The sequence below is a fragment of the Bombyx mandarina genome, chromosome 26 (genome assembly GCF_030267445.1).
Source record: "Bombyx mandarina strain Sakado chromosome 26, ASM3026744v2".
Taxonomy (NCBI): Eukaryota; Metazoa; Arthropoda; class Insecta; order Lepidoptera; family Bombycidae; genus Bombyx; species Bombyx mandarina.
Genome location: NC_143232.1, coordinates 2,748,010 through 2,775,465, shown reverse-complemented (window position 1 = coordinate 2,775,465; position 27,456 = coordinate 2,748,010). Strand labels below are relative to the sequence as shown.

At 42.9% G+C, this 27,456-nt stretch overlaps 1 protein-coding gene and 1 long non-coding RNA gene across 10 annotated transcripts; both read left to right on the top strand.

The window, feature by feature from the left end:
• Window positions 1-7,730: 7,730 nt before the first annotated feature.
• Window positions 7,731-12,704, top strand: LOC114248783 (uncharacterized). Of its 2 annotated transcripts, XR_016325475.1 has the most exons (3): window positions 7,731-7,894; window positions 8,056-8,397; window positions 11,730-12,704. It is a non-coding gene; the product is annotated as an uncharacterized LOC114248783 (long non-coding RNA). The 2 variants fall into 2 exon arrangements; XR_003624963.2 differs by lacking the exon at window positions 7,731-7,894 and having other exon boundaries at window positions 7,945-8,397.
• A 4,056-nt stretch (window positions 12,705-16,760) lies between these two features.
• LOC149499771 (uncharacterized) lies at window positions 16,761-23,515 on the top strand. Of its 8 annotated transcripts, none has more exons than XM_089738788.1 (4): window positions 16,761-19,588; window positions 20,488-20,558; window positions 20,627-20,739; window positions 21,655-23,515. In XM_089738788.1, the coding sequence occupies exons 1-4, from the start codon at window positions 19,540-19,542 to the stop codon at window positions 21,725-21,727; spliced, it is 306 nt and encodes a 101-aa protein (XP_089594914.1). In that variant the 5' UTR covers window positions 16,761-19,539; the 3' UTR covers window positions 21,728-23,515. The 8 variants fall into 8 exon arrangements, 2 of the variants coding, with proteins under 2 accessions (XP_089594914.1, XP_089594915.1); XM_089738789.1 differs by having other exon boundaries at window positions 20,946-23,515; XR_016325490.1 differs by having other exon boundaries at window positions 20,507-20,558; window positions 20,634-23,515.
• The last annotated feature ends 3,941 nt before the right edge of the window (window positions 23,516-27,456 follow it).

Genomic DNA, 27,456 nt, shown 5'->3' with positions numbered 1-27,456 from the left:
TTCTATTTTCATTGCTTATCTTCAATATACAGATTTTTTTTCCTTTGTCTCAGTATTTATGACAAGACTAGGTATATTAATATATGGATTAGAATCAGATGAAGTTGAATTATTTGATCCAATTGTTTACAGTTGGATTGAAATTAAATAATGGTGGTTTTACTGGTGGCAGGACCTCTTTTGAGTCCGCACGGGTAGGTACCACCATCCTGCCTATTTCTGCCGTGAAGCAGTAATGCGTTTCGGTTTGAAGGGTGGGGCAGCCGTTGTAACTATACTGACACCTTAGAACTTGTATCTCAAGGTGGGTGGCGCATGTACGTGCCAGCTATTGTGACCTATCAGCTCGAGTGCTATCTGTCGGAGTAACGAGGATGAGCCATGCTGACCGGAGATTCGTGAACTTCTCAATAATTGGATTCACTTTCTCAAAGTACACATCAACTGTAAGGCTAGTATCATTTGGTAAGAGGCTATGGTGAATAAAGAAGGCATTAGGCCACCAAACAGTGACCATGACTGTTTCGTCGTTTGACAGGAGTAAATTTTCGTTTTGTACAGAACTGGGACTAATTTGGAGTAAGTGATTCTAACTTGATTTTTTTAATGAAAGTTAAAGGTTACCAAAAATCGAGTCGTCGCGTCACTACTAGAATGAGTATCAAACATAACCGGTTGCCAGACCTCTTGAATTCCCTAAATTCAGTTGTATTTTCCAAATATACATGTCTTAATAAAGAAAACTGATTTTATTAAGGTAAAAAATTAAAAAATGTAAAGATTCAATTTAGATCGATCGTTCATATCGAGGAAGTACGTCCTCAAGTAGGACATCAAGCAAATATCATCACATGATTTATACAGAACGGTAAAGCGAATTATTGCGCGCAACATATTTTTTTTAAAGTGGAGTATCAAAAACAGAAGAGTTCGATGTAAGCTGATGTTAATAAGTAATTGCAAGACTTTAATACTTTTGTGAATTTAGCTCACATCAGTAATTTTATTCACTTTCCAATTAAGGGCTCGAAGCAGAGGAGCAGTCTCCTAGTTGCGACCTGACTAATTATGTTTACAGTATCATAAGTGAATCAATATGTTTGAATGACTTTACTCAATTTGCTTTACTCAATACGGTGATCTATAATTAGCCTAAAGGGTTAAAGTATAAAATTGCCGATTTGTACTGAAAAATTAAAGTCGTTTTTTTTTCATTTAACATACTTATTTTATCAAAATATCTACCAGTATTATCTATACATTGCTATCATCTAATAGGAAGGTCATTTATACCTTTGCGATAGAACTCTGGTGATCTAGATTCCATAAACTGTGTGAAAGCATTTTGTACTGCCTCCTGGGAAGAAAACTTTTTATCACGTAGAAAATTGTCCAAATCACGAAAAACGAAAAAAATGGTAGTCCGTTGGAGCAAAGTCACCATTCGATCCAGTATTCCTTCATTTCTGTATCGATTCAACAAGGCAACACAAGTTTCAACACGCGTTTCTTTCTGCAGATCAGTCAAATCATGAGGGACCCATTTTTCATATTTTTTGATTTTATTGATTTGACGCAAATTAGTCAATATTGTTGTTAAGGTAATGTTAAACCATGCCGCTAATTCCTGGGTAGTTTGGCTCGGATCGGCTTCCACCATCTCTTTCAATTCATTGTTATTCACATGTGTTTTTCACGTGGTACATTCTTAAAATCCAAATTTCCATCATGAAAGTGTTTAAACCAAAATCGGACGGTGTGTTCATTAGCAGTCCCTTTCCAAACGTAATATTGATATCGCGAGCTGTTTCTGCAGCGTTAGTTCCGCGTCGGAACTCGTATTCAAAAATCACTCGAATTTTCGAAGTATCCATCTTTCTTGTCGAAGCTGAAATAAAAAAAAACAACTGAAAGTCGATAGGTAATCGAATGTTGCGCATTTTTTAAAAGAAGAACCTCATAGGTACCATTTGAGAAAAGTTTCACTCAAAAATTTTTTTTTATTGCTTAGATGAATGGACGAGCTCACAGCTCACCTAGTGTTAAGTGGTTACTGGAGCCCATAGACATCTACTACGTAAATGCGCCACCCCCTCGAGATATAAGTTCTAAGATCTCAGTATAGTTACAACGGCTGCCCCACCCTTCCCTTCAAACCGAAACGCATTACTGCTTCACGGCAGAAATAGGCAGGGTGGTGGTACCTACCACCAGTAATTACGCAAATTAAAATTTTGCGGGTTTCATTTTTGTTATGTTTCATTATGTTTTTTGTTTGTTTGTTTGAACGCGCTAAAAAATTATTTCAATGTCAGATAGCTCTATAATTGATGAAAGCTATAGGCTATTCAACATCACGCTAAGACCAATACAAGCGGAGCACCAATAAGAATGTTTCAAAATCGGAGTATTTTTCCCTTTTGAGAGCTTTCGCTACGTGCGCTGCGGAAACGGTTAAAGTTTGGCTAAAATAATGTATCACAAAATTGTTGCCCTTTAAAAGTTTTGAAAAAAAGTCCGCGACAGCATATGTCTATATTTCAAGGTTGGCTCACTATAACGTTTTATATGTTAAACAAATTTGTTCTAAAATAAGCATTTTTTGTGAAAGTGTTTTTATAAATATTAATATCAAAAAATATTAATCAATATAAAATATTAATCCTTATCCAAATAAATACGTTAAATGTTTGTACATTGATACACCCAAATTACATTTTTTTTTTATTGCCCTTGTAGGCAGACGCGCATACGGCCCACCTGATGGTGAGTGGTTACCGTCGCCCATGGACTTCAGCAATGCCAGGGGCAGAGACAAGCCGCTGCCTACCGCTACCGCTCATTCCCGATCCTGCGGATAGAATGGAAAGCAGTCGACGTCGCCCCAAACACGTCATTTCGGATCCTCCCACTAGTTAAGGTTACGCTGATATAGCCTCTCAAGGCTCTCAGGTTAGGTAGGAAAAAAAAAACAAAATCACTCCAATATAGGCTTTGACAATTATATGGTCGAATTGATAGCTTCCTCTTTTGAAGACGATTAAAAAGCGTGATTTTAGTAGCTTAAATAGCTCCTTAACATTCTATTATTCAAAAATATTTTCACTTCGTACGTAAATGAAGAGACGGGTCAAATATAGCGTTTTGCCAAAGCAACTATTCCACGCGGACGAAGTCGCGGGCAAAAGCTAGTCAGATTATATTACGTTCTTTATTTGTGAAGGACATTTATTTTGCTTACCTAATCGTTGTTAGCCTAAGGGGCCATTCCAAAACACGCGGACGGTTAGGTGAGCTCTCGGGGCTCAACCTGAGAGACCTTGCTATCACTAGCCCTAGCAAGAACACTGCTTCGTTGAATCTACCACCGGATCGAAGTCGCTACCCACTGAAAAGATCCGACGAGAAACTTAGTTTCTTGTATCGAAGGGGAAAGTAATTGGCAATCAGTAGTCGTCGTGGCCTAATGGATAAGACGTCTGGTGCATAAGTGTTGAGGCGATGCACCGATGTTCGAATCTCAGGCGGGTACCAATTTTTCTAATGAAATACGTACTCAACAATTGTTCACGATTGACTTCCACGGTGAAGGAATAACATCGTGTAATGAAAATCAAACCCGCAAAATTATAATTTGCGTAATTACTGGTGGTAGGACCTCTTGTGAGTCCGCACGGGTAGGTATTACCACCCTGCCTATTTCTGCCGTGAAGCAGTAATGCGTTTCGGTTTGAAGGGTGGGGCAGCCGTTGTATCTATACTTGAGACCTTACAACTTATATCTCAAGGTGGGTGGCGCATTTACGTTGTAGATGTCTATGGGCTCCAGTAACCACTTAACATCAGGTGGGCTGTGAGCTCGTCCACTCACCTAAGCAATAAAAAAAAATCAGATGTGCAATAGCATAAGGGTAATAATTTTTGTTTTTTTATAGCCTTCCAATCTGCCTGTAGCCTCGAGGGACTGTTCTGGCTTCACCATGACTGATGAGCGAGCTCGGGAGATTCAGTCTAATTGTATAACACTATCTAATTGACATGATAACACTAGCCCCAGCCAAATGAGTGCTTCGCTGCATCTACAGAAACGGAATCGGGACCTACTCAGAAGATCTAGCGAGTAACTCGGTGGGATGCCGCCACCTACCTTGAAACATAAGCTCTATAGTACAACGGTTTTTTATTTTTGGGCCGGGGGCCGAACCTCCTACGAGGTCCCCATGCCCTGGGGGCGCGCGTGGTATTTGGGAATGCTCTGTGATGGCGCACCGCGGGCCCAATAACTTTTTAAGGGCCCTACCACACTAAACGACTCCACTACACTCTTACACCCGACGTCACATCTCTGTCCAAGGTCAAAACCCGGTCAGGGTAGGGGGGTTCCCGCGGTTAACACTACAACTCGCGGCGCCACCCCGAGGACACCCGACCGACGGGTCGTCGAGGCGATAGTCGACGAACAACGACGTCGGTCTCCGCGGTACGGCGCCCCTACCAGGCCACCCAGGCGATTCCGCGGGTTTTCCGGGATACCACGCTGGGTCAGAACCAGCCTGCCGAGTCGGAGCGCGATACATCGCCGACCGGGTTGCTCTGAGACAGTATGTTCGGTGACGACAGTGACCAGCTGCCGACGACGCGTCATCCCCTCCTCGTGGTGCCAGTGCGCTAGAGTGACGGTAGCGTGGTGAGCAGCCTCGACCCCCTCAGGTCGCCCCGTGACCATCACCGGGAGGAGACTGTTTCCTCACAGGGGCTCTGAGGAATTGCTTAGGATCATTCTTTTATCTCGTCAGTACCGCACCGTACGTCATCGGAGCAAAGTTCATGCATACTACCTCGAAAAACTGCGTTAATCCACAGAACGTTTCATGAGTTATGTCATCTCTTTCTTCAAACGAGGCTGGAGAGGAGTCCTGAGTGGTAGATAGCAGCAACGGGCTACATCTCTGGCATTGCTGATATTTGATATTCATGAGCGACAATAACTAAACGTCCCCATAGCTAAATGTACCTTGAATAGAACATTTTACAGAATTGACATGAATCATAAAATTGAATAAAGATGTTAACGGTTATAAAGTGTATTTAAGAGAATATAACATATGTGAGGTAAGGTATATGTTTTGTAATATTGTATGAATGTTTGTCGTTTGTGGTAGTGTAACCGCGTAATGCTAGAACTATGAACTGATTCATGGACGACGCCGCCTCTAGTGGTATACGGACAGGAGCTATTCTTTCTCATCGTAAATGCATTAATATTCAGTAAGTACCGATCATGGAAAAAAGTTGCGTTATAAAGCATAAGTCCAAGCGCGGAGTAAGAACGGGTCCGCTCTCCGCCTCTCAACATTTTAGAAGTCACAACCCTGGCACCGCCGACTGTGTGCAACTTGTGCTCTACCGCACTGCTAGACTGCTAGCAGGCTCTTTACTAGTTGAAGAACAAGCGACCAGCAGTAGATATTATCTTCCGTGAAAGCCATTGCTTTTTTTGCTAGCTAAGGTAGACAGCTCAGGTCGGGTGTCGACCCCAGCCGGTGTCGGACCAGAGTCTGCAGACTCTCGCGACATTACATGCGCGTTACCAAGTGACTCTCCTGAGTACGTCCTACTGCTCAGCCGGGCGGAGCCACAGTTACCATTACTACTAGTAGTAGTACTACTGGTAGTACTGGATTGTGTGCTCGTTCGTTTGTCAACGGATTTTCTTTTTTAGTTTAGTAGACATTGACAGGCTTTAGGCCTGTAAATAAATTTTATTGTAAATAGTCAGTTTTTTTCTTCTAAGTAGACAAAACTTCAGCGTCCATAGTTCTCTGTTCACACGTTCTATTCACGAACCGACCGTAGCTCTTGTTGTATTGTTCAGTAGCGCTTGACGATTGAGCTTTAGTATTTTTAATGGTATAAATTGGATTTTTTTTATCATTACAAAAAAATGAAAAATAATAAAAATTAAATGTATCCAATACATATAAATGAATCTAAAATTGTTGGGTCAGTGTTTAGGGACGAGTTTTGAACAGAGGGCGGATACGAATCTGTACAAATATGTAGATATATGCGTGCTACTTGCTGAAATAAAAATTTACTTAATTGCAATATTACTTTATGTACTTGATTTTGTTTCAAAGAAACAACACGAAATTTGGCACTAGTACTCCAACTCTATTACTTGTCACTATTACTTGTAAATATGTAAATCTAAACGGCACAGCATGGCGCGTAAGACGCGTAACTCTCAGTGCCGTTTAGATTTCAAGAGAAAACATACAAAAACTGTGCGTCCAATATGTAGTGACCGCACAAAGACGAACCTTGGGACTATAGAAATGAGGACGTCTCGAACAAACAGCTAAATATTTATACAATTGTACGCTTCTGTTGTTTGTCTGAAAGAATAATCGATAACTTTATACCGAACGCGGACTGACACAAATCAGATAGAAATTACTCGGAATGTGTAATTATTATGGTCTCGAAGGTTCCGTAGCACGCGTGCTGCACGTGCACTGACTCCACAGCAGATACACTGGATAACAGTATTGTGTCATCTGGCAGTTGTCATGAATTTAGCTTCTCAGTCTCCCCTAAAAATATAATAAAGTTTTATAATAGTTCAAAAGTTCTTTGTTGCAGTAAAAATGTATGGATTGCAGCGGTTGAGGCGAGCTAGGCAGTGTCGGCGTGCAGGAAACTGTAGATGTCGGAAAAGTATCGCGCGTGTCCGTGGAAAATGAAGCGATATTGCGCGAGTTACTCTTACGCAGGAATTAGAACAAACACACCAGACACTTGAACACACACGAAACCACACGAGCGCAGGGACGCACTCGCCCGCGCGCACTCGGCGGATTATAATAACAACATTTGCAAACTGAACACTTCAGATTTATTATTAAGTTGTTGTAAAGTTTGTAAGTTGTGTTGTAAGTTGTGTTTGTAAAGTTGTTGTACTAATACATCAGGAGTTTTAGATGGTTTGTCAATTAACACAATAACAAAAGCCCTAACTTTAAGTGTTTTTATTTATTAAAAACTAGTTAAAATAAATGAATCAAATTACTACAATGATTCGGATCAAGATCGTCTTGAGAAGTCACAAATTAGCCCTGGTTACTTGAACTCCACAGTTCAGAGTTTTTTATAGGATTACAGCTGTAGATTCTACATGGAGCTAAAGTGCTGTCAGAGATAGCGGCAAATATCCGGAAAACAAAATCATTACAGATTCAGATGTAGGCGCAGTGTGGCCGCTGGGGGGTCGTCGCGTCGCGTTCACGTGGCGAGTGCAGCCCTGTGTCTCGAAGGCTGCAAAGCATCGGTACCGAGACCTACATTGTGGAAGTACAGGCGGGTCTCCTCTCAGTCAGGCTTCGAGCACCCTCCCACGCGCAGCTCTATCGGCTCACGATAACATCTAAGTGCAGCTGCAGTGTGGACAGACTACGCGGCCCGACCAGGTGAGGAACTTACTGACCCGAACTCCACTCCGACTACCAGGACCACACGCATCTTAGTAAACTACGAGTAATACTGAAACCTATAAACTCTTAGTATCTCGGTAGCTTGATATATGCGTTTTCATACTATTTATTCCCCAAATAAAATTTTATGTTTTTCATCCTTATTCTGTGGATTTGATTAAGAATTCAAAATCAATCTTATTTAGTATAATTTTCCGTGGCGATTAGTTTTTTTACAGGACGTGATAGATTGTGAATCGATCAGCTGTTAGCGAAGCCTGCCAGCTGTTGCCAACTCACCACGCTCCTGCCGAGCCGCCGCGCACTCTCTCATCACCGACTCGTGCTGCCGGTGCGGGTGCTACTTGTGGACATCGGCAGAACCAAAGGCACAGTATAAACTATAGTCGTTGTCTCTCAAGGTACGGAAACATCGAGAAGGCGAGTTTGTTCCGTAGGTTATAATACGAGTCAAATAATTCCTTAAAGCATTCTCCACGCAAGGAAAAATTTCATTTTACCCATATCGACACAGTCATCTTCATAATTAACAGTTAAGCTTCACCAAATTTTACCCTTTCAGCGTTCGACGTGCGTCGCAGCCGTCTCGGAGGGAGTTTATCATGTGCTTTGGTTAATAGAGCTTACGCGTCATGAAAGATATCATGGTATGTTCGCTCTGATGAAGTCAGAACGCGACAGATTGTAATATGAACCTCCGTGACGTCATTCGCTATTACCTAACTGCGGCGTATTGAAACAGTGAAATTAAAGTAGTTGAAAAGCAAATGAGTCAAGTGTGTGAACGTTGTTTGTTCAGGTGGTGACGGCATTGTGTCGGTAGCCTCGTCTGCCGCCAGTAGGTACCTACACGGAGACAGCACGCGGTCGCGGCGGACGCGGCCGTCGGCTCCCGGACATGTGGGTACGTGCTCTATACTACGTGTCGACACGTGCATGGATGTGGCCCACGCACCGCATGCCACGTGCGCGCCGGAATGTGGATACCTACTTCTGTTCCCGCAACTATCTACCAATCCATAACTTAACTGTAACAATAACTTTACAATATTTGAAAAAAAAGCTATTTTTGCCATGAACGTACACAGTAGACAGTAGACAGGGCGCGGCCGGTGCGGGGCCCAGCTCAGCAGGTATCTGACTCCATTATCATACATATGTATATTAGCCTGCAGTATTGCAGTAGAAACTGAAACTTTCTCACAAGAGGATCCCTATTCACAAGACGTAAATAAAAGCTTTCCATAATAATATAATGAGAGGGTTGTAAACACGAGTTCTCTCCGTAAAAAGCAGCCTGTGTAGAGCGCGCCGCGCCGGGCCGGCTCTGACAACAGCACGGCGTCGTCGTCTGGCATCAGACACAAACTAAGAAGACTAACAGCTGTACACGGTCTTGCGGCACAAGTAGGCAGAGCGGTGGTACCCACCCGGGAGGGCTTTTGTACCGACACACAAATAAATCTGTTTTATGTTAGTTACCTACATCATAGAACCGATTCGCGAGCACGTGGCGTGTACCAGCGCGACGGTGGTCACTCACTATCAAGTGCGCCGAGCGCCAACTGCTTTCGGCAACGATATTAGTACATTGTTACCCGTAACATGTCGTGTCGGATCCTCTCGACTCACTCTCGGTGCTAAGAGTTCGACATCCACCCTGACCCACTAAGTTTCTCGCCGGATCTTCTCAGTGGGTCGGTGATAGATTTAGCGAAGCACTGCTCTTGCTAGGACTAGTGTTAGCAAGTTCTCTCAGGTTGAGCCCGTGAGATGACCTACCTGCGCGGAAAACCTGGAACAGCCTCTCAATGCTACTAGTGATTAAGTACGGAAATTTCCATCGGTACCCGCAGGGTCGAGCCACGACAATCGCATATCGCAAATAATAAATCAAAACTTCGTTTAGTAGCTACTAGTAGGTGGATGGATAGGTAGGTAGGTATCTGTAGACTATGAATTAGCATATTTGTGTTTAGTGCGTCGCGTCGTGCTCCCGTACATAATATAATATAAAAATAAATATAATGTGTACGTTATTATGGTCTATTACTAAATATTATTTACTTGATCTTGTTTACTTAAAATTTCTGAGGAATAGATAAGACCGTAAATAAATGTTTGCTAAAATGCATTAATTGAATATAATGAGAGGTTATTAAGTAATGGTGTTTGTGAGGACAAAGAGACCACTAATGATTGGTTCGATTATTACTCAAATTATAATGTTGTATGAATTTTTGGCGATTTGAAAAAAAAAGGGAACCAAAAAGAGAAAAAATTTGAATAAAGCAACTCAGTGGGCTTCTTATAGGTAAGAGTCGTCAGGGATGGAAGTGGGACATTAGTCTAGGTCCTTCCAAGTCGCCCCCGCCTCTCCCCCGGCACAAAGTAGCCTGCTGAGCAAACTCTCCCGCCTCGGAAAGGAAAATAAATAAAATATAATAGATAAGTGCTTTAAATAGAAAAGTGGATTTAAATAGAATTAAATAGGAAGGATATATGTTTATTCAATTATGGTTCTGTATAAGTTGGCTGCAATGTGGGAGTAGGTACTTGGTGGTGTCGGAAATAATAAATGGGAACTTGGGAGGCTTATTAAGGAAATGTTCATTACGGAATTAGTCTTGCTATACTGATCTATTCTACTGTAGCAACGATGTATGTTCCATCTTCTATCTTCTGTACTTCACACACAGTAACCAGAATATATTTGTAGAAAATGTGTTTAAACATATCTTTTTCTAATACTAACCAATTTTTTTGAGTAATTATTGACGTATCTTTGTTAAAACAAATGAGAGAGCTGTTTTCTGCAAATTAATTAAATTAAGCCGTTTTTATGCAAAACTTTTCTGATACACTTGAATTATTACTAGTGTCATTCGGCTCGCCGTTTACGCAGAAAAAATCTCCTACCCGTGCGAAGTCAGGACGGGTTGCTAGTATGCTATAGTTTAATATAATATAATATAAGTATAAGTTGAATACCAGTAAAGACATGTCCGAGATTTTCAATGACTCACAGATTTTGCAGTTTTAATGCAGCCATGTATTTTGTTCTGATCTGATTTAGTCCACACGTTTTAGTTATTTCATTATTTTTAAGTATTTTTATAGACCCCCTATGTTATGTTATGTTAAGAAATCGTCACCTCGTACATATGTTGAACGATATGACCGTAGAGACGACGCGTGCTCAACTGCTCACACACACGGAGCCCGCCTTCGGGTGGAAGGGTAAAACAACCCGCTACTTGCTTATTTTTTGTCTATCTAAGCTGATAGCCTTGAGAGGCTATGTCAGCGTAGCCCTAACTAGTAGGTGAGCTCACGGGGCTCAAACCTGACAACGTTGCTAACACGAACCCTAGCAAGAGCCGTGCTTTTTCAGAATCTACCACCGGATCGGAAGCGCGACCCACTGAGAAGATCCCGCGAGAAACTCAATGGGCTGGGTCTGTGGGTCCGCCACTTCATTACGTCAACGCAACGAAAATTACAAACTTTATAGCTCTTTAGTAGGTCTGGGTTTTAATCGCTAACATAAGTGGCCGAGCTTATGGCCCACCTGATGTTAAGTGGTTACCGGAGCCCATAGACATCAACCGGGTCATTGCCGCCGCCCTTCTTGAGACATGACTTCTAAGGTCTCCATTTTTACAGTACAACGGCTGCCCCACTCTTCAAACCGAAATACATTACTGCTTCAAGGCAGAAATAGGCAGGGCGGTGGTACCTACCCGCGCGGACTCACAAGACCTTCTACCAGCTGTAGTTACGCGGTTTTTTTTGCGAATTTGTTTTGTTACACGATGTTATTCCTTCCCGTGGAAGTAATTCGTGAACATTGTCAAGTGCGATGTATTTTATTCGAACAATTGGTACCGGCGCAGTCGCGGCGCTCGATGCGAGTGCACCGCCTTATCCTCCAGAAATCATTTAATTAATCTAGTTTTAATTCAAATTAGTGGACTTCAAACGAAGACTACATCGGATTCGAACAACATACTGTGAACTGGTGTCCCTAGTTGTTATATATGTCCAGTAGAATACCAGGTCTCATAAAGCTGAAGCCACAAATGACGAAATACAAGCACTCGGCGTCACTTTCCTTCTGGAGTGTTCTAAAGCGAACAGTACGAGGAGTATGAGCACCTGCTATGCTATTATACGGACGCTTTAGAGTCGTTCTTCGAGATGGCGCAGTATTTATTTACGTTTTATCGTTTCCAGGGTGTCGCGGCTGTCGAGCAGTAAGCGTGACGTGAGCTGGTCCCTGCAGAGGCCCGGTTGGCGGCTGGCGGCTGGCGGCTGTTGTTAGGCGAAGTTGGTTTGTGACCGTCACTAACGGGCAGTGTTAATACGGTTGCTCGTTTTGGCGATCGCAAAATGAACTCGCTTGACTATAATCTACGATCTGTCTCCCCGCCCCCCGCCCCCCGCCGCGCCCACTCGTGACATAGAGAAGGTGGAAGGTGATCATTCAAGATGGTCGAGGTAACAGAGGTACTCGACGAACGCGACTGGAAGAAATGGACGCTACTGGTCGGGTACTGTCGGATCGGCACAGCTCGAAGAACTCATTGTCAAGCGTGCGACAGCTGCTCAAGCTATAACACAATGTAATATACATATATACATACATAATGTTGTTGACTTGTGTAAATAGCATATCGTCGCTGTCAAACCAAAACCTGCGATGTGCAAAAACTCTATTTTGAATTAACGAGTAAAAACATTTTCGTATAAAATTTTATATGAAAGTTAATTTTTAAGAACTACATATATCAAACGGAAGCTATAGATACATATTAAAGCTATAGACACATAACAGTTTATACGGTAGACAGGGCTGTGAACTATACGAAAAGGTCAAAAAATAAAAATCTCAAAAAGTGCACATAGCAGATTTTAGTTTGACAACGACGATATGTACTTTGAGTTTGGTGTGAGGTACCAGAGTTACATTGTGATAGTGACGAGCGTTATATTTATTAATATCTTACAAACAATAATAATATATTTTAACAAAGTAATATTACTCAAATGTGGTTCATCATTAATGTATGATTACAATAGCTAATACATAGTTTATGGTCAGTGCTCAGAGGACAGGAGGGCCCGCCCTCTCGGCGCGCTCCTGCCGCTTGTGTCGTGTATTATATTTAATAGAAATCATCTTCTACATTATAAAGGAGTTAGAAATTCTAAGTTTAGTTTTCATTGAGTTCTGGAGTTGTGAAATCATCGTTGCGCTCATCATCACTTAGAAGCCATTTTAGGCGCATAAGAAAAAAAAAAGTATATTATTAAAACAATCATTTATTAATGAAGAAACAAACACAACCATTAGTCCCTTTCCCGTATCTGTACGTCTAATAAGTAATTACAAAACAAACTTATGAATAAAGTAAGCAACATTATTGTTTTCGTAAGCAGGTAACGGAGCACCACACTCCTAACAGTTTTTATTTTTTATTGTTTAGGTAGGTGAACGAGCTCACAGCCCACCTGCTGTTAGGTGATTACTGGAGCCCATAGACATCTACAACGTAAATGCGCCACCCACCTTGAGATATAAGTTCTAAGTTCTCAAGTATAGTGACAACGGCTGCCCCACCCTTCAAACCGAAACGCATTACTGCTTCACGGCAGAAACAGGCAGGATGGTGGTACCTAACCGTGCGGACTCACAAGAGGTCCTACCAGCAGTACTTACGCAAATTATAATTTTGCGGGTTTGATTTTTATTACACGATGCTATTCCTTCACCGTGGAAGTCAATCGTGAACATTTGTTGAATACGTATATCATTACAAAAATTGGTACCCGCCTGCAAAATTCGAACACCGTTGCATTGCATGATACGAATGAAACGGACGTCTTATCCTTTAGGCCACGATGACTTCTCTTCGACTCTGAATGGAAGTTCATATAGTTTGGAGGAGAATACAGACTTTGTTGCCAAAAGTTATCGTCAACTAAAGAATTACCTTTTATTTTTGAGTGCTGCCTGGTGTTCGAAGTTACTTAGTCAATAATACGATAAATAAATAGAGATATAGCTCTACCGGGAGCAGGCGTAGCGATCCTGGTACGTCCGGCCGCTGAGTTTCTCGCCAAATATTCTCAGCGGGTCGCGATTCGGATCCGGTATTCGCGAAGCAGTAGCCTCCGAGGTTTTAGGTGTCCTTTGGAAGTTTTCGGGCAGATGGTATAAAATCCCACTCCTCCCGGCTGAGACCGAGCTCACCTCTCTGTCCTGGTTAAGCCGAAAAGGTCAACGGGATCCATGCATCTTTAAAAAAAGCTGCAACTATAGTCGGATCGTTGATAGCTGCTGTTACCGGAGCCGTTCAGTATATATATTATTTATTCTACGATCGCTAAAGCCGTGGCGCAGCTTTTTCGGTACAGAGGGTAAGGCTGGCCGTGTACTATGATATGACATATAAGAGTAAAGAACAAAATATCTTCGGCTCTTCTTCCTGGTAAAATTGCATTCTGCAAAAAACTTCTTGAATAACAAACATTTTGATTTGTTACCTCTTAGAATAGCGCTCCTACATACCTAGTCAGGTCATAAGTATTGTCACACAGTAAAAACTTTTCTTTTAGAATGCTGGCCACAAAAAAGTTTATTGAATTCGAATTTCGAATTGTTCATGAAAATAAAAATGTATACTTTTAGAATTTTACTCATTTTTAAATATGGAGTGGACGCTTAAAGAAGACCGTGTTGCAGTTATTGCGTTGCATCGTTGCGGTTACGCGCCAATTCAAATTTTTAACATACTGAAAAATTTGAATATAACCAAAAGATTCGTTTATCGTACCATCAAACGATACAATGAAGACTCTAGTGTAGATGACAGGTCAAGAAGTGGTCGCCCTCGGTCTGTTAGGACTCCAGCAGTGATAAAAGCTGTGAAGGCGTGAATTCAAAGAAATCCCAAACGTAAGCAGAAACTGTTGGCCCTTCAGATGGGGTTAAGCAGAACCACGGTGAAAAGGGTGTTAAATGAAGACTTAGGGCTTCGGGCATATCGAAGAAAAACAGGACATCGTTTGAATGCTCGTCTAATGGACCTGAAACTGAAGAGATGCCGCGCTTTGTTGAAGCGGTACGTGGGAAAAAATATCGGGAAATTATTTTTTCGGATGAAAAAATTTTTACCGTAGAAGAGAGCTACAACAAACAAAATGATAAGGTGTACGCACACAGTAGCGAAGAAGCGAGCAACCGTATTCCGCGTGTCCAACGAGGCCATTTTCCATCCTCGCTCATGGTATGGTTGGGAGTTTCTTATTGGGGCTTAACAGAGGTACATTTTTGTGAGAAAGGTGTAAAAACGAATGCAGTTATGTATCAAAATACAGTCCTGACGAACCTTGTGGAACCTGTTTCTCATACCATGTTCAATAACAGGCACTGGGTATTCCAACAAGATTCGGCGCCAGCTCATAGAGCGAAGAGCACACAAGACTGGCTGGCGGCGCGTGAAATCGACTTCATCCGGCACGAAGACTGGCCCTCCTCCAGTCCAGATTTGAATCCGTTAGATTACAAGATATGGCAACACTTGGAGGAAAAGGCGTGCTCAAAGCCTCATCCCAATTTGGAGTCACTCAAGACATCCTTGATTAAGGCAGCCGCCGATATTGACATGGACCTCGTTCGTGCTGCGATAGACGACTGGCCGCGCAGATAGAAGGCCTGTATTCAAAATCACGGAGGTCATTTTGAATAAACTTTAGTGTCATAAGAATCTATGTTTTGTTAAGTTCCTTTTGGTATATGAATGGTTACATAATGAATAAACTTGTTTCAATTATTTTACATTAAACATGTGACAGAATTTATGACCTGACTAGGTACTAACAGTCACTTAAGAGCTTGTAATGGACTCCACGTAGAGACAAGTTCACACTTCTGATGTGGTGGCAAGTTGGCGACGCACACACACAATGCTCAGTTGTTACACAAATCTCTACATTCTGCGGGTTTCGTTTAGTACCACGATGTTATTCCCGTAATAGTTGAAGTAATCCGCGCACACAATGGACATGCGCCCATACACATGTACCTACGTGTATACTTAGAAATAATTGCACCTGCCCGGGTTTGAGCCCCGGCATAATCTCATAGTTCGATACGTGCCTACGGAGCTCACCCGTTGCCGCTACCCCTTGGACTACGGAGACGATAGTGACCTGGGAACAGGAACTCGCCACGGACTTACCTTGAGGTGCCAACAACGATATGAACAAGGCATTCAGTTATTTGTTGAGTTATTTATTAGGTCACTGGACCTCTGATGTAAGCGGTTTTTAATACGTCTTTAACTATGAAGTTGCTATTTAATACACAGAAAGTTAAAATCATATTTTAAAAAATTTATTTTATTTTTTACGACGAGAACGATGACCGGTGCTTGGGATACCTAAAAGCACCTTTAGTGGATCCGGAGGATCTGAAATGACGTGTTTGGGGCAACGTCGACTGCTTTCCATTCTGTCCGCAGGATCGGGAATGTAGTTACCGGCGGCCACGATGGGAGTTCTCGTGTCGTGCCGCTTTATTGAAGTGGCGCATTGATTTCGACTGCATATACTTACCTACTGATGGACTCTAAGTCCAGGTCGTCGTGGAGGTCGATGTTCCTGACGAACCACGGGGCTCCGACGGCTATCCCGCAAAGACGGGATTGAATGATTTGATATTAAACAAATGATGACCGTTTAATATTATTAAAAACAACCTCTTTTTCATCGGAAGTGACAAAGCGGTTCGGACCGTCCGTGTGTGTCCGGCGCCACACGAGGCCCACCCTCCCGCCGGGTCGCGCCGGCATTGTGCAGTTGTGTTGCCAACTTGACGCTGATGGACAGATACTGCTGGGACGCTAACGTCGACAGCTGCTCCCAACTCAGCGGCATACTGAGCATCGTCAGCTTCCATTCTCGCCTTCAATTCTGTCGTTATTCACTGTAGATTTCGGTCACGAGGTTCATTTTTAGATCAACATTTCCAGGTCGGAAGCGTTCAAGCCAATAACGAGTCGTGAGTTCGTCTGTAGAGCGCACGGCATCAACGCTGAGAGCGGTTGGCGCGGCGCGGCTGCAGCGATGGAGCCCATGTGTATTCCGTACTTATTCGTATTTTTATCTGTCCATGTCGATGAAAAAGATACCAATGTAGTGGAAACAGAACATTAATCATTGACTATTTACCTTTTTGAAAAGAACATTTCATAGTTTTAAAATAAAATTAATTTGAATTTATAATTAAATCCGAACGTTTTAAATGGTAAGTATTTTTATAATAATAATAATAAGCCCATTTTACTTCCAAAAACAAAGAAAGGAAAAAACACCTTATCAAATAAAAAATTACAAAATTAAATATAAGCTTGTGTTATTAGAACCCCTAGACTTTATTCGAAAAGACCTACCAATCATGCAAAATGGGCACATACATTTAATTTTTATTTAGACCCCTACATAGAAAATCTACGACTGTATAAAAGTGCTGCTAAAAGTGGTAAAAATTGCAAAAGCGTAAAAACATCAAAATAAATAAAATTATTCGCAATAGTCTAAATAAGCAAGTACTCAGCAGTTTCAGTCTCTATTAACGTGCTCTAAAGCGAGCTACATAATCCGCAATCAATATGATTCTTCGCAATGAAGTCCGTCTACGAGAATGGTCGACTGGTGGAGAAGGTGGCCTCCGTAAGAGCTAAAGCTCCGTTCTACGGAGGAAGCTGTTGACAACACAGAATACACTCTCATCATTTTCTGCAATTCCAATTTATAAGCACCGTATATATAACGTAGTCCACTTGAACACAGAAGGACTCGTGAGCTCGCGCAAACATATTCAATAAACAGACATAAAGCTTTTAGGCCGCGCAAGCACCGGCCGGCGTCCTCGTCGACCTCATCGAAATGACGAAGAGTTCGACGAGCGAACGAAACTATAGATACAACCCACTGGCTTCCTCGCCGAATCTTCTCAGTGGGTCACGTATCCGATCCTGCGGTAGATCAGCGAAGGACTGCTCTTGTCAGAAAAATCTTTCAGGCTTAGCCCGTGAGCTCACCACCCGTCCGGGCGCAGCTGGAGCAGCCTCTTAGGCTACCAGCGAATAGATAGGAAACAAACATAAATATTTGTATTAAAATCCTAAAGTATATACCGGAGAAGGGGTAGCAGCATTTTCTAAGTATTATACCAGCGTATGGCTGTGAGGCCGCGCGCGCATGCTCCGTCGCGAATCAGTCGTAAGCTCCGGTCCGAAGGGCGGGACAGTGGCACAGCAAAACAATTGAGACTTCGACCTCACGTCTCAAGGCAGCGCCATCACTTCAACGAGCTTTGGTTACAACCTTGCAGCAGGTGAGCCGGGACGGGCCGCCGTACCGCGGAGACCGGCGTCGTTGGTTGTCGACTCGTCTACTCTGACCGCGTTCTGTTCCCTAACCTGGGCGGAGATTGGACGACGGATGTGAGAGTGCAAGAGGAGTAAAAAAATATCCTTGGGCCCATCGTCTGCAGACCGTCAAGTCGGCCCCCGCCCGAAAAAAAGAGGAAGGCAACGGGCACGTTTATTTATCTACGCAAAAAAAAGAAAATCTATCTACTTTGTATTCAACATAAAATAAAAATGATGATAAAATGAAATTTGTATTGTTTCAATTTAGTAGTTCAGAAAAGTACAAGACTTACGTTAATTTCACAAATTACCTGAACTATACGCAGTTTTCTTCAGAATTATATTCGCATTCTCAAATTTGTAAAAATGAAATTAAACGGGTTGTTTTTATCAATTAAAAAAAGTAATTAAGACCAAAACATAAAAACATCCCTATTAACTAACTGCCATCCCTTATCTTCGATTAGTAACAATCACAGCACAAACACATTAGGGCTGTAAACAATATTGATTCTATAATCGTGAGCAGGTAATGAGACATTACTTAACTAATCACTTTCAAAACAATCTATTAGTACTAGTACTATTAGTAGTAGTACTTATAGGGATGCTCTCCCCGAATACAATCAGTTGAACAGTTGAGTTCGTGTTGAAGGCTGCCAAGTGTGCCCTTAGAAGTCAAGGAAAGCTTATTTCGATCCCCGTGGATCAAGTGTAAAAGCGCATTGAAATACTCCCTTCAACTGTTGAGGGTAAGTAGCTTCCTGGTATAAAGCTTCGGTGACTTATCTCGAGGCAGTTTTGTTGTATGTTCTTGTGATCAGAAGATGGATAGATCTTGTCGTGTTTATAAGTAGACATTGTCCGGCTTGTTGTTCATCAAGTCGAACATAATCTGCTTACAACCGTGACGAGATGCAGTGCGCGGCGCCGGGGCAAGTTATACAGGTCATCGGACTGCGCAGTCCCACACAAGAGAGAGAGTCGCATGCTGGAGTCGCAACACAGCTGCTCCAGCTCGCAACAGAGCAGACGCGGCGACGGTCCAGAGTGTTTGTGATTAACATAAGTAGGTTTTATTCAGTTTGTGTTTCATTCAAACCGTATAAACCCTACTTTTGCTGATGATAAACTATTCAACGAGTTTCTTCCCGCGCCTGGTACAACTACACTTTTTACCTACGTATCTTAAAAATTCTTAACAAACCTTTTTGTAACATACTATGTTTTTACTGACTTGCAATCGTGTTTATGTAAATCATTATGTGTGTGCAAATTGTTATGTACCTACTACAATTTGTCGTAAGCATAAGTAGGTTCTTATTCGGCTATGTTTTCAATTCAAGCCGCATTAAGCCTACTTAGACTGGCGACATAACAATACACCAACGTGAAAATCCTGAAAATCCTGTTATCGTGATTCACGCTTTTTTAATTTTGTTGTGATCATAAGTAGGTTTTATTCGACTTTGTTCTATATTCAAGTCGCGTGAATCCTACTTTTGATGACTGCGAGATTACCAGCATTTCTTCTGAAACCTTAAAACAATTTCGATACTAATTATTTCAAACTTGCGCGGTATCAATGTCTGTGTACCGGTGTGATGGATCTTGCAAAACCGCCGAAATATCCGATTCTAAGTGATAATTGTGGTAAGAACTAGTTCAATAATAGTGTTTTAAATTTCGACCCTAGATTTTTACTTTTTTTATATTGCCGTATAGGCAGACGAGCGTAAGGCCCACCTGATGGTAAGTGGTTACCGTCGCCCATGGACGTCAGCAACGCCAGGGGCAGAGCCAAGCTGCTGCCTACCGAAACTTCCCGAGTTCCATAATATAGTGGCCGGCGTTAGGGTACGAAACTGTCGCGGCCGTAGTTACTTTATCGGCGTCTAATAAACAAAAACAATTATTAGGTAGGTTCTGTTCATAGTTGACAATTTTATTATTAATAAAAAAAAGTTGTAGAAGATTTTATGAACAACAACAACTACAACAACAAAAAGCTACATAAGCGTGTATTATTGTTATTTGGCATCGTTGATCAGTCGCGTCCGCCGACTCCCACTCACCGCGATAATGCAGTAGGTATCTATTGACTCTTCCTTTTCTTTTCAACGACGTGAGACAGAACTGATAATTTCTTTTTCATTTTTTATTGCTTAGTTGGGTGGACGAGCTCACAGCCCACCTGGTGTTAAGTGGTTACTGGAGCCCATAGACATCCACAACGTAAATGCGCCACCCACCTTGAGATATAAATTCTAAGGTCTCAAGTATAGTTACAACGGCTGCCCCACCCTTCAAACCGAAACGCATTACTGCTTCACGGCAGAAATAGACAAGGTGGAGGCACCTACCCGCGCGGACTCACAATAGGTCCACCAATGAAAATCTATTCACTCTTCCTTTTCTTTTCAACGATATGAGACAAAACTCATAATTTCCTGCAAGTATGTACATATTTTTTGACTAAAGGGAGAATGCAAGGTGTCATTAAAACCTCTGTCAGATGTGTGATTCGTTAATATATTCCTTCGTTAATATAGTACCTTCATATATTCCAAGAAATCACAGAGAGCAGACAGAGACAGCTTCGCGACGCTGGCCCTCATCCTATGTAAGTTTTATTGGGTTAGACTTAACCCGACTTATGATTGGGAGCGTTTGGTTCTTACTATGATGTAGGTTCTAGATCGGTCTAGTATTGGTGGCGGGGCAGAGACGAGCGTGACGCCGTGCGTGACGGCGTGCGTGGCGCCGTCGGGCTGCGGACGACACGTCACCAGCTGCTATGAGAGGTAAGGTATATTAACTGCACCACCAATAGACCGGGGCGGATGTTAAGCCTAGGATAGTGTATACCACAATTGTGCCCATTTCTACGGCGTGCCAGGCGGGCGATTAGGATCGAAGGTTTCGGATAGCCGCTAATCAATACAATTACAATGTACACCGCTTGTCTCATGCAGGGCGTCAGCATACACGTTTTATTTTCTTTCGACAGGCAAACGAACTCTAGATCCAACGGAGTCCATGGACATCATAACGTGAACGACAGCCATTCGCCTTGAATTAGGAGGTCACCGTTTCAGAGGACCAACCGTTAGACATCACAATGTTCCCTTGCGAGCTCACCTCGCGGCCGAACATGTGTGGCTAGTTACTTCGTGACTAAAAGCAAAAATTTGTAATCGAAAATACTATTATAAAAAAATAAATGAATACTGATAGTCTTCGATTTTTTTTGTAAATCTATTAAGGATCACCCTTCAGAGTTCTGACAACTGCAGTACGAACAGTACAGCTAGATTGAATTGTGAAATAATGACCCCTACAGGGAGATGTAACATGCGCTATATCACCTATTGTTCATTTATATTTAGCATGCGCTGAGGTCGTATCAATGAAGAGCATGCAATCCGCAATCGGTAGCATCCTCTCCGGCGTCCTATTGTGAGCAGCTTGATTCTTCAATTGGGTACAAATGGGTTCCCATTGTGCGGCGGGGGCGCGGGTCCCGAGACGCAGTCGCACAATCCGCAGCGGCAATGAGGAAGTGATGAGTTAGCGCGCGGCGCGGTGGGGGCCTGCTCCCGGCCACAGTACACTGCTCGCTCAATCCGCCTTTTGTCACCGATATCCTTTGCTTTCGCACAAATGGATGATTGCACAAATTGACTTGATCTGAATAATTTTTTCTTGGACTTCAACAGATATACACGATACACGGGAACCATTTTTTCAAGATTTTTAGCACATGGAGGAAACGTTCATCGGGCTTTCTAAAGCAGAACGGCAGAAACAGGTAGGGTGGTGCTACCTACCCGTGCGGATTCACAAGACGTCCTACCACCAATAAAGATGCCATACCACCAGTAAAACTATCTTCACACATCATTGTTTGAAGACTTGTAATAATGGAGCTTTTAACCGCTGGGTTTTTGTGAGCGTCCACACGTGTGGGATAATGGAACAAGATTATAGACACAACTTCACAACGTCTCTTCCAAAAAATTCGTCTAGTTAGTTCTAAATTTTTTTTTTTTATTGCCTTTGTTGGCAGACGAGCGTACGGCCCATCTGATTGTAAGTGGTTACCGTCGCCCATGGACTTCAGCAATGCCAGGGGCAGAGCCAAGCCGCTGCCTACTGCTTAATACTCTCCACAAGCCTCGTTTGAAGCCTCGTTGACATGTCATAGCACTCGGGAAACACCGTGGAGGGGAGCTCATTCCATAGCCGGATGGTACGTGGCAAAAAAGACCTCTGGAAACACACTGTGGATGACCGCAGTGGCTCCAGGTAGTATGGATGAACTCTACTCCGGCGGCGGGCGGAGCGATGGTAAAAACGAGACGTTGGTATCATCTCGAACAATTCCTCAGAGCACTCCCCATGGAACATGCGGTACAAAATACAGAGGGAATCGAATTTTACTGTGCGACCCGAGCTACGCGCCTGCAAAACATGAACGACATGCTTAAGTTGGGTACGTAAGGGGCTGTCTGCCCTTCTGTACAAAGATGTAAGCATCAGGAACCCTCAGGGTGCGGTGTCCTATTTGAAATTATAATTCAATTATACGATGAGGCAAGAATAACGTTTATAAAACCTCGTTCGTCGTGATGTCGGTCCTGTCGACGTGTTGTCAGTTCTGTGGGCCTCCCGCAGACCTCATCTCCATCCCTGAGCACTGTGCTGCCTAAAGTTGGTGTTCACATTGTAGCTCAGTCTCTATGGGCTCTACAAACTATAAACTACATTTTTTTTCGAGCCGGTCCCGAAACTCCTTCGCAGTTCCCTAGGCGCCTAGGGGGCGCGCGGGGTATATGGGACTTGACGAACTGCAGATTTTGGAAGCAGATACCGGGTCCAAAGATGTTTTAGGGCCCTACCACACTAAACGACATCCCCTGCACTCTTACACCCGACGTCCGATCTCCGTCCGGGGTCAGAACCCGTTCAGAGTAGGGGGGTTCCCGCGGTCAACACTACAACCAGACACGCGGCGCCACCCCGAGGACGCCCGACCGACGGGTTGTCTAGGCGATAGTTGACGGCCAACGACGTCGGTTTCCGCGGTACGCCGCACCCACCAGGCCGCCCGGATGATGCCGCTGGTGTTCCGGGATACCCCACTGAGCCAGAACCAGCATGCCAGGTCGGAACGTGATAAATCGCCGACCAGGTTGCTCTTCCACAGTATGTTCGGCGACGACAACGACGACGAGAATGCGGACCGCATCGCAGGCCGCAGCCGCCGACCGACGCGCCGTCCCGTCCTCCCGGTGTCAGCGCGCTAGAGTGACGGTAGTGTGCCGCGCAGCCTCAACCCTCCCAGGTCGCTCCTCGCTGTCTCTTCACAAGTTCCGGAGCTGGACGAACGCCCTCCTTCGAACCACGGCTCGGCGCCGAGAGGGACGTAGAGCTCTCCCTCTCCCGTTCCGCCGCCTCTTTCTGCGGGATGGTGGACTCGCAAAAGTCAAGCATCGCCTGCCAGGAGCAAACTACAAACTACATAAGTTAACTTCATCTGCCTATCCTTAATAAATAAAAATGTTAATTTTTTGTGTTGATTCGTATTTTAATGCATACAAAATCCGAGCTTGTAAAAGAAGAAAGCTGGTGGAAACTGCCGTTCCTTCTCTCCTAACTATGTGGCAATAAAACTCACGTCCGGAAATAACGTATTTTATCAATGGGTTTTGGTTTGCTAAGAATCTAAAATGTCGCGCAGAAGATACTGCCTCAAGCAAACGGGATAAAATGTGGGTAACGAAGGGTACCTGTTAGCTGTATATTACAGGCTCATTACAACGACACAAACTTGAATTAAATTTCCATTTTTTCTCCTTTGTATTCCCGTCTCGGCATCAAGGACGACTTCTTCATATCCTATTTGTATAAAACTATTATTAACAACAGTATCTGTCTCTACATGAATTTGGAACACACTATTCAGGTGTTCCCATTTCTAAGTCAATATTTTTTTACTGCAAAAGGGTAAGCGCTCACATCCCACCTTGTTTCAAGTGCATGCTGGAACCCTTAGACATGACAACGTTATTGCTGGAACCCACCCTTAGACATGAGGTCGAAGACCCAACTGTGTAACGATTGTGTCACCCTTAAAGTTCGCGGTGCAAATAGCCAGGTGGCTGGTGCATACACCTGATTCTATCAACTAATTCCTGAAATTTTGCATCAAATCTCTTTCTACTCTATATGTCAAAATCATTGCAGTGAGATCTCTTATATATAAAAGAGACAATGCAGTCGATTAAAAGAAATGAGAGCACTGCACAGAGTCCCCTCGAGCCCCCGCCGCTGACGCTCACAACGAGATAATGTTCCCGTCACTATTTAAAGGTAATCAGGGTTCGTTATGGAGTAGTGTGGTAGCGTGCGCCGCGCCGCCCGTGTGCCGCCCCGCGCCGCCGCCCCGCGCCGCCGCCGCCGCCGCCCGCGCACTGCGTCAGTGTCAGTTCAAGTCAGTTGCGGGTGGGAAGTGACCTCTCCTAGTTGGATGTTGTTGTTTGTTTTGGACGCGGTAAGCCTACATTGTTAATAATTTTACATAATATATTCGCACGAGAATACTGTGAGACGACGAATTAATATTGATTATGCATACATTTTCCAGTACACATATCACAATCGCCCGTTATCATAAAAAACGTAAAATATTCAAACATCTGAAATTGTGACATAAAAATAAAAATCGCGAAATTAAACCATAAAAGTAATTTCGATACGCGCCTACACAGCACAAGTAGCAGACCCGATAATTATAACAACATTAACGAACTTTTTTCTTTGCAATTGATTTAAAACCAATTGAAACGTATTTGTATTAATTTTCCGTATTTTTGGCCGAGCACTTTGTCTATAACTTCGACAAACTTGAGACCTATTTTAATTTTTACAGATTTCTTTTTAATTTTTTAAATAGGTAGACAGAATTTAAAATTAAACTAAGATTTGAACAGTTTACGCACCTAACACCTAACATGTTTGGCACCACCAAGTGATAATAATTGTTAATTGTATTGTGATATGCAAAATTATCAACCAGTGTTTATAATGAGGAGGAAAAAGTACTAATTTAGTTCATTAAACTCTTCACGCAGTCCATATGACGTGCATGACGCGCGACTCCGCGAAATGTCTCCGCACATACAGAACATACTGACGTGTACACAACCGACGTTCGCCCGAGGAGCCCGGCCGCACTCGTTCGATTCCCGTCACAGAGCCCATCGTTTGCTCTGCCCGCATCTCAGTTTTCTCCCGACTCTGACAACTGTGACGTCACGTTTTTATTTCCATCATGAATCACCAGCACTGGTGACGCCCTCTCCACGACATCCAGACAATACGGAGCGATTCATTGCTTAATTATTGCTCGTTGTTTAATATCGTCGTAAATTTGAAGTCGTCGTGGCCTAACGGAGAAGACGTCCGGTACATTCGTGTTTAGCGATGCACCGGTGTTCGAATCCCGCTGGCGGGTACCAATTTTTGTAATGAAATACGTACTCAACAAATGTTCATGATTGATTTCCACGGTGAAGGAAAAATAAATAATAAATAAAAAATAAAAATGAAACCCGCAAAATTATAATTTGCGTAATTACTGGTGGTAGGACCTCTTGTGAGTCCGCACGGGTAGGTACCACCACCCTGCCTATTTCTGCCGTGAAGCAGTAATGCGTTTCGGTTTGAAGGGTGGGGCAGCCGTTGTAACTATAATTGAGACCTTAGAACTTATATCTCAAGGTGGGTGGCGCATTTACGTTGTAGATGTCTATGGGCTCCAGTAACCACTTAACACCAGGTGGGCTGTGAGCTCGTCCACTCATCTAAGCAATAAAAAATAAAAAAAAAATATCATTTACTTTGTCGGTTTTATTTATTTATTTATAACTTTATATACTTGACAGTATAAAGGCGGACTTAATGTCATAGGCATTCTCTGACAGTCTACAGGTTTTAAGTCAGTTCTAATGTTTTGTATTCAGTAAACGATAAACGACGTCGGCTCCGTATATCTTCTTACTTTGTGTAGTTCGTCTACTTAGTTCTCGTTCTAATAGCCCACTCAAATCGAGCTAAATAATGAACGGCGATTATTGACGATTGTGGGTACGGAAATTCCGCAGTCGGCACTCCTATAGTGAGTGATATAATTGCAGACAATCAATTGAATGTTATACCAAACGACAAGGAGTCATTGTCTCATCTAAATGTAAAGAAGAGTCATTGTGAAACTGTCAATGAACAAATAAAATGTACGCTAGTGTATGTACGGAGGGCGTCGCAGATAAAGCGGGGTGGCAACTCGACTCACGATATCGAAGTTCAAAAGTTAAAGATGAGTATTATAAAGAGCGACCGATAACAGACCGGCCGCCTCGCGCGCTGCTCGCCGCGGCCTCGCGGACACCACCACCGGGCCGCCTCCTCAAGCGCACGCGGCACATGTTCATCAGCCGTAATTGATTTAATTGATGATTCTTATTTGCCCCACTAGTACCAAAACGAACGAAATAATTGTATATAATAATTGACATAACTACGTAATAATGAATGTCGTGGAAAAATACAGTTAAATATTCGATTATTAATGTCAGACTGTTGAATAACTGCTTCTATTTTTAGACCACTCTAAGTAAGTTAAGAAGCTGTTACCGCTTTGTCGCTGTGCTTTGAACAGTACGCTTTTATATAACTCATTCTATTAGTTATTAGAGTTAACGAGTTGACTTCTTTGACGAGAGCGACTCACAATAATAGATCATAGTGATTTGTAGTTGTATGCAACAACAATTTTTTGTATTAAAAGGATAAAGACAAGAAAAAGTGTTAAATGGGTATAAAAGAGGCTCCAAGATCGGCTCCAAGATCGACTTGGAGCCTCTCAGACTCTCAGTGCAGAGAGGCGCGGGCGCGGCGGCAAGAGATGAGCGGTCATTCCTCCGCGGGCCACATGTGCCCCGCCCGCCACGTGCGCCGCCCGGGATCAACCCTCCCCCACATATTGTAAACTGGCGTAACATCTGTCCACGGATTACAATTGCCTTCTGTATTAAATAGGTCACTTTCTGTTTCATCTTAACAAAATGAAAGTATTGGTGTCGGTTGAGTTAAATATTCAAGAACCTTACAATTTATTTTATTAGTGACGTGTAGTATGTATGCATTGATTGCATTACAAAACACAAGTAACAAAACTCGCCGAGATGAAGTCAGGGCAGCGATTACATCAACACGAGCGTGTGAATTGATCGATTAAATCAGGAACTGGCTAATTATCGAGCGAATGGGATTACATCTCGTTGACTCACGACGTGACTGTACTTCACACACGAGGGGTTCGTCGCCGAGTTCAGATCAAACTTATAAATTGCCATACGGATCCGACAGTAGTTGGGTGCTCAACAGACATAACAATTGAAAAGACACTGACGTAATAGAAATAAACGTGTGAGTTAGAGTGTGCGTGTGCGTGATGC